This window comes from Ochlerotatus camptorhynchus, unplaced genomic scaffold (assembly GCF_037179485.1).
Source record: "Ochlerotatus camptorhynchus isolate MF236.1 unplaced genomic scaffold, CSIRO-AGI_Acam_v1.1 ptg000383l, whole genome shotgun sequence".
Lineage (NCBI taxonomy): Eukaryota > Metazoa > Arthropoda > Insecta > Diptera > Culicidae > Ochlerotatus > Ochlerotatus camptorhynchus.
In genome coordinates this window covers 1,546,474-1,560,953 of record NW_027040870.1, presented here as the reverse complement: position 1 = coordinate 1,560,953, position 14,480 = coordinate 1,546,474, and the positions used below count along the sequence as shown (strand labels likewise).

The 14,480-nt window shown below is 42.0% G+C and overlaps 2 protein-coding genes across 2 annotated transcripts in view; both read right to left on the bottom strand.

The window, feature by feature from the left end:
* Positions 1–633: 633 nt before the first annotated feature.
* Positions 634–14,480, bottom strand: part of LOC135710460 (uncharacterized) — a 189,751-nt gene continuing 175,904 nt past the window's right edge. Inside the window, exon 2 of the mRNA XM_065233048.1 lies at positions 634–1,865. Within this exon, the coding sequence (XP_065089120.1) occupies positions 694–1,296 (603 nt within the window). The 5' untranslated portion in view covers positions 1,297–1,865 and the 3' untranslated portion in view covers positions 634–693. The remainder of the gene's footprint in view (positions 1,866–14,480) is intronic.
* Positions 3,563–5,186, bottom strand: LOC135710432 (protein hemingway-like). The gene is made up of 4 exons (XM_065233004.1): positions 5,067–5,186; positions 4,495–5,008; positions 3,877–3,957; positions 3,563–3,808 (listed from the first exon to the last, which is right to left on the bottom strand). Exons 2-4 carry the CDS (start codon positions 4,999–5,001, stop codon positions 3,755–3,757), a joined length of 642 nt encoding a protein of 213 aa, XP_065089076.1. The 5' UTR covers positions 5,002–5,008; positions 5,067–5,186; the 3' UTR covers positions 3,563–3,754.

Genomic DNA, 14,480 nt, shown 5'->3' with positions numbered 1-14,480 from the left:
GACATCCCACAAATCCTCCTTCTCGAACAACCATTCCATTTGTTGCTTCCAAGAAGCCCAGTTCGTTTGACTCAACTTGGGGAATGAAACTATTGCACCGTCCGCCATTATGAAAAAAAAACCGGCTACCACACATTTCGAGTCCGCGAGAAAATAAAAATCACTAGAACAGTTTCTTTTTCAGTTCAGCACTTTTCTTCAGTTCTCCTGCGCTGGGCCCATAACCTGTGGACAAAACTACCAGCCAAAAGCAGACAACAACTCGTGTATGTTGGACGTAAATATAATTATGTAGTACTGTAATCGGTTGTTCTAAGTTTCGTAATCCGAAGTTCCTTTTACGTCCTTTTCCGCGTGTGTTGCTTCCTGTTGGCTGGTAGTTTTGTCCACACACCCTACCATGTGCCGCAAATTGAACGTAGAAAGTTGATCCTCTGCTGACATTTGTGCTTCAAATACGTAATGTGGGTATTCCAAGTGCACTTTGAATAAACCAGACCCCAAGGTACTTGAAAGACAATGATTGGGCAATGTTTTCTAAGTTATTTAAGAAACATTAAAGGGTGTCCACGATGAAATTGCCACACACAAAATTGATTCGCAAAATTCGAGTTTTCATCCGATTGCCATCAAATTTTCAGGGATTGAGAAATAACTATTAAACTTCATTTTACCATTTTACTCGTATTTTATTTACAGTCCATACGCAAATGCCCGCACCTTGGCCTTAACCCCGGCCATAAGATTCTGCACAACCTGTGAATCAACCGTTTTTTGCATGTAAACCCATACTTTCTTCAGTTCCTCGACTGTCTTCACTATCTTAGGTCGTTTAAGAAGGTGCTGCTTCATAATCGCCCAGTACTTCTCGATGGGCCGGAGCTCCGGAGTGTTGGGAGGGTTGAACATTTTCGGCACGAAATTGACCTTATTGTCCGCATACCACTTCAGCACGTCCTTGGAGTAGTGGCATGAGGCCAAATCCGGCCAGAAGATTGTTGGGACGTTGTGGGCCTTCAGGAGAGGAAGCAGCCGCTTCTGGAGGCACTCTTTTATGTACACCTGTCCGTTCATCGTGTCCTGGGTCACGAAAGGTGCACTCCGCTTCCCGCACGTGCAGATGGCTTGCCAAACCAGGAATTTCTTCGCAAATTTGGACATCTTCTGAGTTCGGACATGCTCCGGAACGCTGAACTTATCCTTGGCCGTGAAAAACAGGTTGCCGGGGATCTGTTTGAAGTCGGCCTTCACATATGTTTCGTCGTCCATGATGCAGCATTCAACTTTCGTCAGCATGTTGAGGTACAACTTCCGGCACGGGTTTTGGCGGACTTGTTCTGCTTCTCGTCGCGATTAGGGGCCTTTTGTACCTTGAACGTTCGAAGCCCAGCCTTAGTTTTGGCCTTTTGGACAAAACTTCGGCTTAGGTGCAGCTTCTTAGCCACATCCCTAACGGAGGCGTTCGGATTTCGGTTGAAGGCCCCAACTACGCGGTTGTGATTTTTGGTGTTGTACGGAATACTTTTTCCTTCACTTCTGGGCTTCCGATCGGTGGTCAACCGTTCCTCGAACCACTTAATCACTCGCGACACCGTGGAATTCGCGATTCCCAACGTTTTAGCGATGGAACGATGCGAGAGATCCTTGTTCTCGTGATGAATGCGCAAGATTTTATCACGCACGAGCTGTTCTTTCGACTCCATTTCCGCGAGTTTTGATCACAGGACTTTAAAACTTGCAGGATGTAAATAATGCACTATGAACTAAATACACCCAAATTTTCATTAAATTCTACCCAACGGTTAAAAAGTTAGAGCAATTTCATAGTGTGGCAATTTCATCGTGGACACCCTTTATCTAAAGAACTTTGCAATGGTCTTTGCATGCCCACGGCCGGTGGACCTCTTACGGAAACCACACTGTCATCTGCAAGTTGTCTTAGAGTGCATTGTTCTGCCAAACAGTTGTCGATATCTTTGACACACAAGTTATAAAGAAGAGGGCTGATACATGAGCCTTGAGGCAGGCCCATGTAGATAATTCTGGAAGCTGTCAGTTGTTCAAGAGAAAAGGTTAATTTGCTGTGCAGATTGTCTGGCAGGATTTCAATAGAAACTGAATCAAAATCCGTCTTAATGTCCTAGAATACTAAAGCCAATTGCTCCTTATGCGCAAAGGTCAGTTGAATATAAGTGGATCGTTGTTTGTTCATTTGCTCTTGCGGAACCCAGTGTTATTTGATTCGACAAAGTGATCGAGTTTTCGAAGGATCATGTTATCCAACAATTACCTAATGCACGAAAGCATAGCAATCGAACGATATGAGTTGAGTAGTGGTCAGACGACGGTTTGCCAGGTTTTTAAATGGCTATTTTTTTTTTTTCCTTTGTTCGGGACATAACACTACTGCGACCAGTAATTTGATCTATTGTAGTATAGCCCGTGTCCTTAGTTTAGTGCATGTCGTATTACTCCATCACTATTGAGAAATGATGAAGTATTCGGTGTTGATACAGTTGTCATTCTTGCCTTCATCGCAAGGAATCGATTCTAAATGAAAGGTCCCGCTATTTATACCCTTCGGAGTGTTGGAATACCCTCCAAAGGCGCGCCCCTTTGTCAGTCGAAATGGGATTCCTTTGCAATAAAAATAAGCAATGACACCGATAATGACCATGCATCAGAACCCTAGTCTTAACCACTTCAAACTAGAGAACAATGAATAGAAGATTAGGAATCACATAGATGAAGACTAACTAACTCATTTTTTCCTTGTTTCAAGATCATCCTCGGTACAGGCAACCCGAGGACTTATCACTATCAACAAGGCATAAAAAGTAACAAGGACTAAGATGTGTTCCTTTGATTACTGAAAAATCCTGTACCCCTAGTTTGAAGTAGTCAAGACTAAGATTCGGTGGTAGATCTTACATCCCGTAACGTACCACGAAAAGGTGATCTACCCACGTTACGGGGCTAAATGGCTATTACTTTGACCTGTCTCCATTCAGGCGGTACAATGTTGTTTTCTAGTAAGGAACTGCATAATTCTAGCAAGAGTCGTTTTGCGATAGCAAGGAGATTTTTCAGAAGATTGAATTTAATCAAATCGCTTCCCTGAGGTCGTAGAGATCTCTTAAGTAAGTGTCCAACTAATAATCTTTCCCATCCCAGGAGTTGCAAGAACTTGGCCAGGACAGTTCTCGAAGATCATGCTGCTTCAATCTAAGAGACCTTGATCAATCCCATATCTTGGTCAATACGGTAACGGACGGAGGTGGCAATACTATCAAACAATGGTCCAGGACTTGTACCAACTACGAATTTGTGCAACTTGTTGTTTAAAGAAATAGAAAAGAAAGTATAAAACAAAAGTATGTTCTTTAAATGCTGTCGCATAAAAGATTGTGCTTGAAAACGGAACCGTTCCCCCAAGCGTTTCGACGTGTACGCTCAATTTTCTGGCTAGCTGAAATTGAGAAATGAATCATACATGATTCACAACAGTTTTGAACACGACTCAAAAATTTCATTCTTTCACAAGATATAACTGCCACCATCATTCATGCATCAAACAAACTCTAACTCGTATATATTTCCTCAATTTTGATTGTTCACAAATTTAAATCGTTTCGATCAGCTAGGCAACTCCTGTCAGTGAATGAGTGGATAGTCTTTAAATCTTCAGTATAAAAATAAACTATGTTCTACAAATCCTGCCGTTTAAAAGATTGTGCCTAAAAACGGAACCGTTTCACCAAGCGTTGCGACGTGTTCGCTCAATTTTCTCCAACTTTTTGCGAAGAAGCTGAGAATGAAAAAAAAAATGATAAAATTAGGTTTTTCAGAAGATGATTAATGATCGCAAGCGTTTACCTGGTTGTCGATATCAATTTGACGTTGCTGTTTCTTACGGTTAACGGCAGCACTGGTAGTTCGGGAGTTATTATTTACTGGCTGAAAATAAAACGATATTGAATTGACTATCAAACAATCTGATCAGTAATCAAATGAATTAAAACTGAAATTTCAACGTTCATGTTCAATTCAACTTTTCACTGTTATATTAAAATACAGATGCATGTAAAGTTCAATGAAAATGAATGGATTATCAAATATTATCACGTAAAATTAAAGTTGTATTGCTGTGTAAGGTCAGAAATTCCATCAATGTGCCAAATGTAAATTAACAAAATGTTTAATGTGTAACTGAAAAAAAAAATTGAACAGTTCAAAAACATGCAATATCAATTAATTTTTTTAAATTTTATAAGGATCAATGAAAACTATTTCGAACACGGTGATGAATCTTTTTCATAAAGTTGAATATTTAAGAAATATTTCTCATTAAAAGTATATTTTTCTAGTTTCAATCAACTTTGATCAAAATGAGATAACAAATTTTAAAATGGTTATTGCCAGTAAGACATTCTCCAACATACGAATTCAGTTGTCGCTTACTATTTGAAATTCCCCATTCAAACTCAATCTTACCGTACAAACCACCGGCACAGTACTTTTTGGCTTTGTGGTCAACGTTGGCTTCGTGGTCATGATCCGCTGCAGTAGAAGCTGATTGTGCCTTTCAATCTCCCGTACACGCTCGCGAGAAAACGACAGATTCTGAGGTTGCTTCGGTTTTCCTGAGATCACCTTCCGGGACGAAGGCAAAGATATATCGCTCAAACTGTTCTTCATGATATCCAAGTGGAACAAATGGCCACTCTCGTCGAAATCTTCCGGTTCAGAGCTTAGAATGTCCACTTGGAAACCACCTCGATGTCGCCGGTCCTGGCGCGAGGAGGAAGAAGAAGATCCGGAGGTCGAACTCAACGCATCTTCATTGTGGTTTGTGTGCTTTTCAGACCGAAAGGAGCTGTAATCCGTCTTGTCCCAGTTGCTACTGCTGCTGCTGGCGGTCTCTGAGCTAGAGCTAGATTCCGGAATCAGTGAGTTGGTGACCGAGGTACTATTGTCCACTGGTTTGTTATTGGAGCTCATTTTTCACCTGAACATTGAACTTGAGTTATAGTGTTTGAAAACAAAAACAATAGATAACCTTCTACCTTGAACCGGTACGAGGATAAACAGGATTTTTCTTGAAGATTACGACCGATTGATAAGAGAAACTTTCTCTTTCCTGGGAGATTTCCTGATTGTTAGTGCGAGAAAAACAAGCTGCCGGTTACTATGTTTACAGCGAGTTCTTTTTGTTGTGGAAGGTCGAGCGCGTAGTTGCCACGGTGCCGAAGGAGGACGCGTGCGCACGACGAAAGTGCACGTGTTTTTTCCTTGCTTATTGTTGGCGCCAATTGGTTACGCTATTCGGTAGATACACTTCCTGCATAATTAAAGATCACTTCAACCACTCCTGGATTCATGCATGTCATCGTCTACAAGCTGCCCACTAAATGATAGAAACGAAATCATAATCACTTTTTCATCAATTTTCCGAAACAAATAGCCGTGTCACAAGTGGATGGAACAAGAAACATTTGACAGCATTTTTTTTTAGCACTGTCCATTGGCGGCAGTGGAGTCGAAGAAATTGTGGAGATTCGTAGAGGTCGCGTATATTGCTTCTGTAGTACTCTCGTCAACCTGATTCGTGCCAAAGAAGCTGCTAGAAGCCCTGGACATGGATTCTAATGCAACACCGTGTCCCATTGGTTTGAACTAAAAACTTTTGACAACTGGTGACCATTTCTTCAAGACGGCTAAATGGTGCAAATTTCGACAAGGTGATCAACGCGTTTTAAAGCTATACCTAGTTCTTAAAAGTCAAAATATTAAAATTGATCATGCACAAACTCCAGGATAATCCTTCATGGTCTAGTTTCAAGTTAGCCAAAATGTTTATATCATTTGAATAATGAATCAACTTGAGCCGTCAAACAGATGTGTACCATACTTCATTTATGATTTAAATGGGTCCACATTTACTTTTAACCAGACTTTAAAATCAAGATTAACTGTATACCTGTATAGCTGGTTTATAGTAGGGAAAGCTGGCCAAGGTCATGCCAAAATATAGCCTTGCACTAGGGCTGTTGTAAGAATGGAAAAATACGTTTTAGAAAACACTTTCCATGTAGGTATTCAAAGTAAAAAATCAATCTAATCCAGCAAGACATTTTTAATAAAAATTGATAAAATCATGTTTTTCGGAGTGTATTAACAGCGAACTCTAGGGTACCTTCAAGGATTGTGATCGTACCTCTCAAATGACTGGTTTTGGATTGGAATAGACGGGTGATGTCCCTCCCCATGGACATGGAGGTTGACGTTACTGAAGCAAAGGGTTATGTTTAATTCTTTATATGTATTTGCAACGATGATGATTTCCTATAGTGACACATATCACCTTCTTAATGCTTCAGTATGCCTCAAACGATTAATTCTTGGTTGTTAATAGAACTTCCTTGATGCAATCGGCTGCTTCATGCAGACTGAGCAATTCTGATTATAGTATCAGATTTGTTCTGTATACAGAGGAACTGGGAGGGCTTATTAGAAACTTCTCACCAATAAAGTAATGATCTTCTAGTAAATTTTGCATATCATTTTATTAAAATTTTATTTAATTTTAGCATACTATTTTTGTTACAGTCAATTGGCATTAGCATACAATACAAGAGATTTAATATTACTTGCTCGGTTTTGCGTAAAATAATCAATATTTATTTTGCTTGTAATTACATTTGAAAGTTTTTTTTTTGTGGTCTCAAAATTTTCCTAGTTTGGTTAGAAGTTTCGAAGCTAACGCATGTCCACAGGCCTAATAGAAAGATAGACAGAAAAAGTGTACCATGAAGAATGGTTGCATGCAGGGTTGCTTCCACTCACTTGCTATAGATGAGTGATTGTCGGAGTTTTGAATTCGTTAGATGTTGTAATGGAGATTTGTGTTGTTGGATGCGGGAGGAGATTGGAGGGCGGGTGTTTGACGCATAGAGCCTGTCAGTTTCGCTTTCAGAGTCTCGCAGTCAGCGGTTTTATGATTCGTGAGCGCTCGCGATTCGTAGAATCGTTGATTGTGACTGCAAGTGGATTTGGCGGGTTTTGTGTGTCGGACGCTTGCTTTTTGGCCTCTTCTTGTGTCTAACATGTGTAGAGTATCATTATAACGTCTAATGGTTTTGAGATTCCTGGTTGCGTGAAATATATTTGTGAGGATATCTTTTTGAGATTTTAGTAGTCACGTTTTGTTTATAGTTTATTTCTTTCATGTAATTATCGTAAATAATAGTTATTCAATAATTGATAATTCATCCATATATTCAAAAATAAATTAACCAATGACTATAATTTGGATACCTAACAATTGGACAGAATCACTAGCAAGAATAGGTTGCAGAGTGTTCGCCTTCGAAAATATCGATACGTTTTTTCAGGGTTGTAGTTTTGGTTTTCATCAGTAGTGGATTTAGGTAGTATTTTTAGGTAACTATTTAGCTTTTAGCACAACTTTGCTACTACGAATCCACAAAAGACATTAAATTGGAGGCGGATTCTGGTACGGAACTACAGGCTGCTATTGTGAGCAACTTATCTAAATAAAATTAAAAATTACATTCAGGTATTAGTTAGCAAATGTGGATAGTAAGTTAGATATGTTATGGTATGAACTTTTGCAACATTTTTTTTTTTTCATCCAGTTCACTTTAAAACAAACAAGTATGAAAGGAGATTGCTTAGAATAAAGATACAAGTAATAAGCGCAATATTAAACGACATTAAATTTGAATCTGATACGGTAGGCCATATAACAGAGTCGATAACCATTGCAAATCTACCATCTCTACCTGCTTATTTTCCTAACTTTCACTATTATTGCTGTTACTCTGACTATCCCCTATGTTCAACAGCTTTCCTTACTATCCGGTATCGTAAACAGGATTCATTTGACCCCTGTAGTTATTATTCTGTGATGCCAAATCTATACCTCTACCCTGGTGCAGTATGGACAGCGATTTTTCGCTGGTGACTTGGCCATATGACCCCCTTCTGTGCTTGAAAATGAAAATGAAAATGAAATGAATAGACGGGTGATGTTTCGAAAATCTTGGTAAAACATTCCAAAACCTTGACCAAAGTAGTGTACCAATAGCATACGTTCCAAATCTGGGGCTCATTTTTATCGTACCTCTTAGTTTTCCATACTTTCTTATGTAAAACTTTTTACAATACATTACATGTACAATCTGACCTTTGGATTTGGATTCCTTGTACAATGTTAGTCCGATTTGACCTAAAAAAAACATTTTACATAAGTGTATTCTACGCTACACACTTAGAAAAAATTATGTATATTTAGGTGCCCTGAGAGTGACATATACAAGCGTTAATTTTGACATAAATTTGTGTCATAATAGACGCAAAATATAGCTCGATCAAACGTACTTTTCGTGAATCAACGAACTTTTCGTGAATCAACGAACTTTTTAGTCTCAGAGCACTTAATATTACATGACATGTTAGTTTACATCTCATCCTTTATGTCAAAGATGGATTCCGTCACGTGTAAAATTAGTTATTTCTAAAGGTACGTTTCGACTATCTGATTTGTTGGTCTGATTCGAGCGGACTGCTCGATAATTTTGTCAGATGCAATGTTCGGATGCGTTCACACTTGTGCGGCAGGATGATTAAATTTGACGTTTGATTTGTCGAACGAAATAGGTTTGCCTTTAATTTCCATTCGACTCATCCAGAAAAATAGCCTCAAGCTAGGTGAAAATATTGATTATTTTTTCTAAAATTTCACGGATTTGATCCGCTAAAGAAAGCTTGATTTGTGTTTTGATGGCATCCAGCAGCAACCCTAACAAAATGTGTATAGTTATTTTGCTTAACGACGTATCATCCAAACCTCTTGAAGGGACAAACGGGAGACTCCAAACGAAGTATACGGTTTAACAGGAAAAACGGAGAAAAGTTTATTTAAACGTCTGTACTACACGAAGTGCGATTGTGGAATGAACATTTATTAATTATCACAAACAGGTAACGGGTCGTTGCCAGGGGGGGCTTCCCAACAACGTAACAGAGGAAAGCGACGGCTGATTGCCTACTACGCCAACACCCCCTCTCAATCGGCCATTCCAAGGCCTTGGCACAGCTTCTCCATGCGCACCGCGTCCACCGGTTTGGTGAACAAATCTGCCAGTTGCTTCTCGGTACTGATATACTTCACCGCTACACGTCCATTTGCAATGTGGTCCCGGATGAAGTGATGCTTGATATCTATATGCTTGCTTCTATTGCTTTCACAATTCTTCGCCATACCTATCGCTCCTTGATTGTCCTCAAATATTACGACCGGATCCGCAGGCCGCTTCAATTGAAGATCTTCCATTACTCCGGACAACCAGATCGCTTCCGAAACAGCAGAACTCAGCGACACATACTCCGCTTCACTCGAGGATGTAGCAACGGTAACCTGCTTTTTGCTCGACCACGATAAAGGATTACCGAATACCGTGAACAGGTAGCCGCTGACTGACTTCCTGTCTTCCGCATCCGATGCCCAGTCGGCGTCAGCATATCCGCTGATTCGTCGCGTACGAACTTCAGGTGCTTCGTTTTCGTTCCTTTCAAATACCGTACTATACACTTGAGGCATTGCCAATGGTTAACTGTTGGGTTCTGTTGGTAACGGCCCAGGAATCCGACGGGGAAACACAAATCAGGCCTGGTGCACAGCATTACGTACATAATTGTGCCCAGCAGCTCACGGTACAGTTCTTGGGCTGACTCACCATCACGGGAAACAACCAGGTTTTTCTCCATTAGGCGTCTTGGTCGGGTTACAATCCGTCATCTTAAAGCGTATCAATATTTTTTCGATATTCGTTTCTTGAGAGAGTTTCATGGAATTCGTCGCACGGTCGTATTCTAGTTTCATACCTAGGAAACGACTGATCTCACCGCAGTCCGTCATCTTGAACGTCGAACTCAGGGCTTTCTTCAGATTCACAATCGTTTCAATCTTCCTCCCAGCGATGAGCAAATAGTCCACATACATAATGATATAAATTTCGTCTCCTGGTACCACCTGCACGTAGAGGCAGTAGTCGTGCAGCGATCGACGAAATCCCAAACTCAGCAACCGGTCGTTGAACTTTTCCGTTCCAGCACCTTGGGGATTGCTTGAGGCCGTACAGGTACTTGGGTAAGCGGCACATTGTATTAGGCAACACTGCAACACCGTCGGGAACCACCATGTACAATTCCTCTTTCAGGTCGCCGTGCAAAAACGCCGTCTTGACGTCCATTTGATGGAAGTGGAAACACTGTTGAACTCCGACCGCGAGAATCGTCCTGATGGTGGCCAGTTTTGCAACAGGAGCGAATGTCTCCTCGTAATCGACTCCAGCCTTCTGCAGGAACCCTTTCACCACCAGTCTCGCCTTATGTTTGACCGCATTGCCGGCCGAATCGTCCTTCAGCCGAAACACCCATTTCGATTTCAGAGGCTTCACTCCCTTCGGACAGCTCGTAAAACGCCAGACCTTGTTCTCCTCCATGGAACGTAACTCATCTTGCACCGCAGCCATCCACATGGCTCGGTCAGCACGCTGGGGCAGTTCATCAAACGATTCGGGTATATCTGCGGAAATCAATTCGCCAGAAATAGCTCTATAACCGATAAAGCAATCAAATAACTTACCGGGGAGCTATGCCTCGACGACAATTCACTAGGAATTTTGCGTCTTTCTGTGGGCGAAGGGAGCGCATTTTCTGGTTCTTCAACCGGTTCTTCAAGATCATCGTCGGGTTCTGCTTCCATTCGATTGATTTCAGGTTCATCATTGGCTTCACGAATTTCATCTGTGGGGGCCGGCTGGCAACGTTCCCCCTCTTGCTCGAACGGGAAGTGGACGGTCAATGGGACATCGTCTTCTTGCTGAATCACAGTGTACGGGAAGGACGACTCATCAAACTTGACGTCTCGAGCAATCGTAAGCTTTCGAGCCACCGGGTCCCACACGCGGTAGCCGTTCGGAGCGTACCCAACCATGACCATCTCCTTGCTCTTCGCATCCAACTTACGCCTTTGCTGCTTCGGAATCCACACGAAACTCTTGCAGCCAAACACACGAAGTTTGTCCAGATCCGGTCTGATACCGAACCACATCTCAGCCGGGGTAACACCAGAGGGCAACGTACTTGTTGGGTTTCGGTTCATCAAGTAAACGCAGGTGAGGGCTGCTTCGGCACATTGGATTGGATGAGCACGGAACGGACTTTTTCAACCAAAGTTCGATTGAACCTCTCCGCTACACCATTCTGCTGGGGCGTGTACGCAACCGTTGTCTCTAGCTGTATTCCTTTTCTCTTGTAGAACTGCATCTGATTTGTGGAACAGTACTCTCGTCCCTGGTCCACCGTCATTCTTGAAATGGACTTTCCCAGCATAGCCGTGACCTTTGCTACGAATTCCTGAAATTTCTCGAATCCCTCTGATTTGCGCGGTTCTCAGCATTGCTTGGCTTGCACGCAGGCGTCGTACAAATCTATTTTGGTTGTTTCTCCATTCATACCTTTCAGCATTCCTTTCCGGGCCATGGTCTTCAATCCGCGTTGGCCAATATGCTCCAGTCGACGATGCCACAGGTTTCCGATCGATACTTCACAGTGATTCGCTTCAACTTCCTCCAACGACAGCTCAAGCTCGTACAGGCTGCCTCGAAGGCGTCCAGTGGTCAGTAACTTACCACTTTTCTTCAGAACTGCTACGTTTCAAGACATCGATCCCAGCATTGGCCATCTCCCTGACGGATATCAGGTTTTCACGTAGTTCTGGAACGTAGAGCACATTCTTCAGATTGAAATGTACACCTTTGTTGCAAGTCACGTTGATTTCGCCAATCTGTTCAGCAAGCATAGCTTCTCCTTCCTTGGCGACCTTGATCTCCACGCGACTGGTCATCTTCTTCAGGGCAGCAAAAACGAACTTGTCGCCAACCAGGTGGTCACTGCACCCGGAATCAAGCTTGAAAAGGATTCGTCCAGGCCGCTTTTCCGCAATGTTTGCATCGGCCATGAAACTGGTGGCATCCTTCTTCTTCTTCTTCTTCTTCTTCGCATTTCAAGCTTATTGCATATCGCATATTAATGCATACTTATATCGCATATTAATGCATACTAATGCACTAAATGCACTTCCACAGTTATTAATTGAGAGCTTTCGATGCCTGTACCATTTTTGCATTGGTATAATTGTGTGGCAAGTCCAATCATACTTCTATGCCCAGGGAAGTCGAGAAATTTTCCAACCCGAAAAATTCCTAGACCGGACCGGGAATTGAACCCAGCCACCTCCAGCATGGTCTTGCTTTGTAGCTGTGCCTTTACCGACTGAGCTAAGGGAAGCCCCCAATTGAAGGCCGCTGAATTGGCTTCACGCTGGCGACAATCCTTTTTCATGTGGCCGCGACGCCCGCATTTGTGGCACTTACCGAAGAATTTCTGGGACTTCTTTTGGGATCCTGAGTCACTGAACTGAATCGCCCTGCCGGTCGGATCGCTTCCTTTCTTCAGCCAATAGACGCTGCTTGACGAGGTCCAAATTCAGGTCTTATTCCGCGACGTTCTCCAGGGCCGTGACTAGGGGATCGAAAGAGTTTGGAAGCGTCAAGAAAAGCTGCGACACCAGATCACTTTCCGCCAGAGTTGCTCCGGCCGTCTCCAATTTTCTCACGAGCCCGTCGAATTCAAGTAGATGCATCCGCATGTCCCCTTCCTTCATCCGCAAACGAGCCAACTGCTTCCGTACTAACGTTTGGCTCGCGACAGACTTCTTCGCATAAGCCGCCTCCAGACTGACCCACATCTCCTTCGTGGTCGCCTTCTCTCGAACGATCTCGAGGCATTCGTCCGACAGGCAACCCACCTCCTGGCAACCCACCTGGCTTCCAGGAACAGGCGCACTCGATAACTCCAGTTTTGGAAGTCAGCTCCGCTTCCACGCAGCAACGCGATGTTGCACGAAACGTCCTTCGCGGTGGTGCCCATCACCTCTTGAAGGGACAAACGGGAGACTCCAAACGAAGTATACGGTTTAACAGGAAAAACGGAGAAAAGTTTATTTAAACGTCTGTACTACACGAAGTGCGATTGTGGAATGAACAGTTATTAATTTTCACAAACAGTTAACGGGCCGTTACCAGGGAGGGCTTCCCAACAACAACAGGGGAAAGCGACGGCTTATTGCCTACTACGCCAACAAAACCATTTGTGGAATATTTCAATCATTTGGGTTATCGTTTGGGTATGGTATTTTTTATTAGGGAAGGTAAACCGATTTCACTATTCAATAATGTCCTGTGTATGGTTTGACTGATTTTTATTTTCCAGTGTGATTGGCCGAAAGATGCCGTAGTGGCTTTGATCATGGCATGGTCAACAAAACAGTGTTCATTAGAAGCATGTATTGTATAAGAATAAGCATGCCAGACAGCAGGTCTGAAAGCCTACTAGGTTCGGAGATCTTCTGAGAAATTTTGAGTTTCAGGGTAGTTCGTAGATCTTGAGAACAGAACTACAAAACTTCAGACAATTTTACAGAAGTTAAAAGAAATTTACAGAAATTCATAAAAAAAAAGTTCACAAGAGGGATCGTAGATCTTCAGGTAAATGTTCAAATAAATTTTCAAAACTTTAAGCAAGCTAAAATATTTTCAAATCAATTTGTAAAACTTACGCGAAATTTTGCAAATCTTCAGGGAAATTCACATAACTTCTGACAAGTCCAAAAATCCACAGTAAAATATAATGTATTTCACAGAAGTTTGGAAATCTACTGAAAAATTATTCAACATCAGAAAAGTTCGTAGATCTTCAGAACAAAGCTGCAGAACTTTGAAACAAAGTTACAGAACTTGCAGATGTTCTGATACATTTTTAGAATCTCAAAGTTTTTTTATGGACCTTCAGAGAAGTTCGGCGATTTAAAAAAAATATTCATACGATTTCAGGGAAATGTGTAGAACTTGAGAAAGACATTTAAAACTGCAAGGAAGCTCAAATACTTTCAGATAAATTCTGAGAACTTAGGTAATTTAGAAGATCATCAGGGAATTTTTCAGATCTTCAGGGTAGCCTGAGAGCCTACAGAGGAATTTACAAAACTTCAGTGAAGTTTGCAGATCTACTGAGATTTTTTTTCGTAGATCTTGAGAACAGAACTACGGAGCTTCAGACAACTTTACAGAACTTTAAAGATATTTGCAGGAATTTTTCAGAAAGCTTCACAGTTTCAGAAAAATGTGAGATCTTCAGAAAAATTCGTTAAATCTGGACCAACAATAGAAAAGGGCCCATCATCATTTGTAAACAAACCGTCCCAAAGCCCTTTACTCACAAAGCGAAGGCCACCCACGCAAACCAATACCATCATCGGATAGGGGAAACTTGTAACTACACGATGGTGGTGTTGGTTTGTGTGGGCGGCCTTCTATTTGTGAGGAATGGCC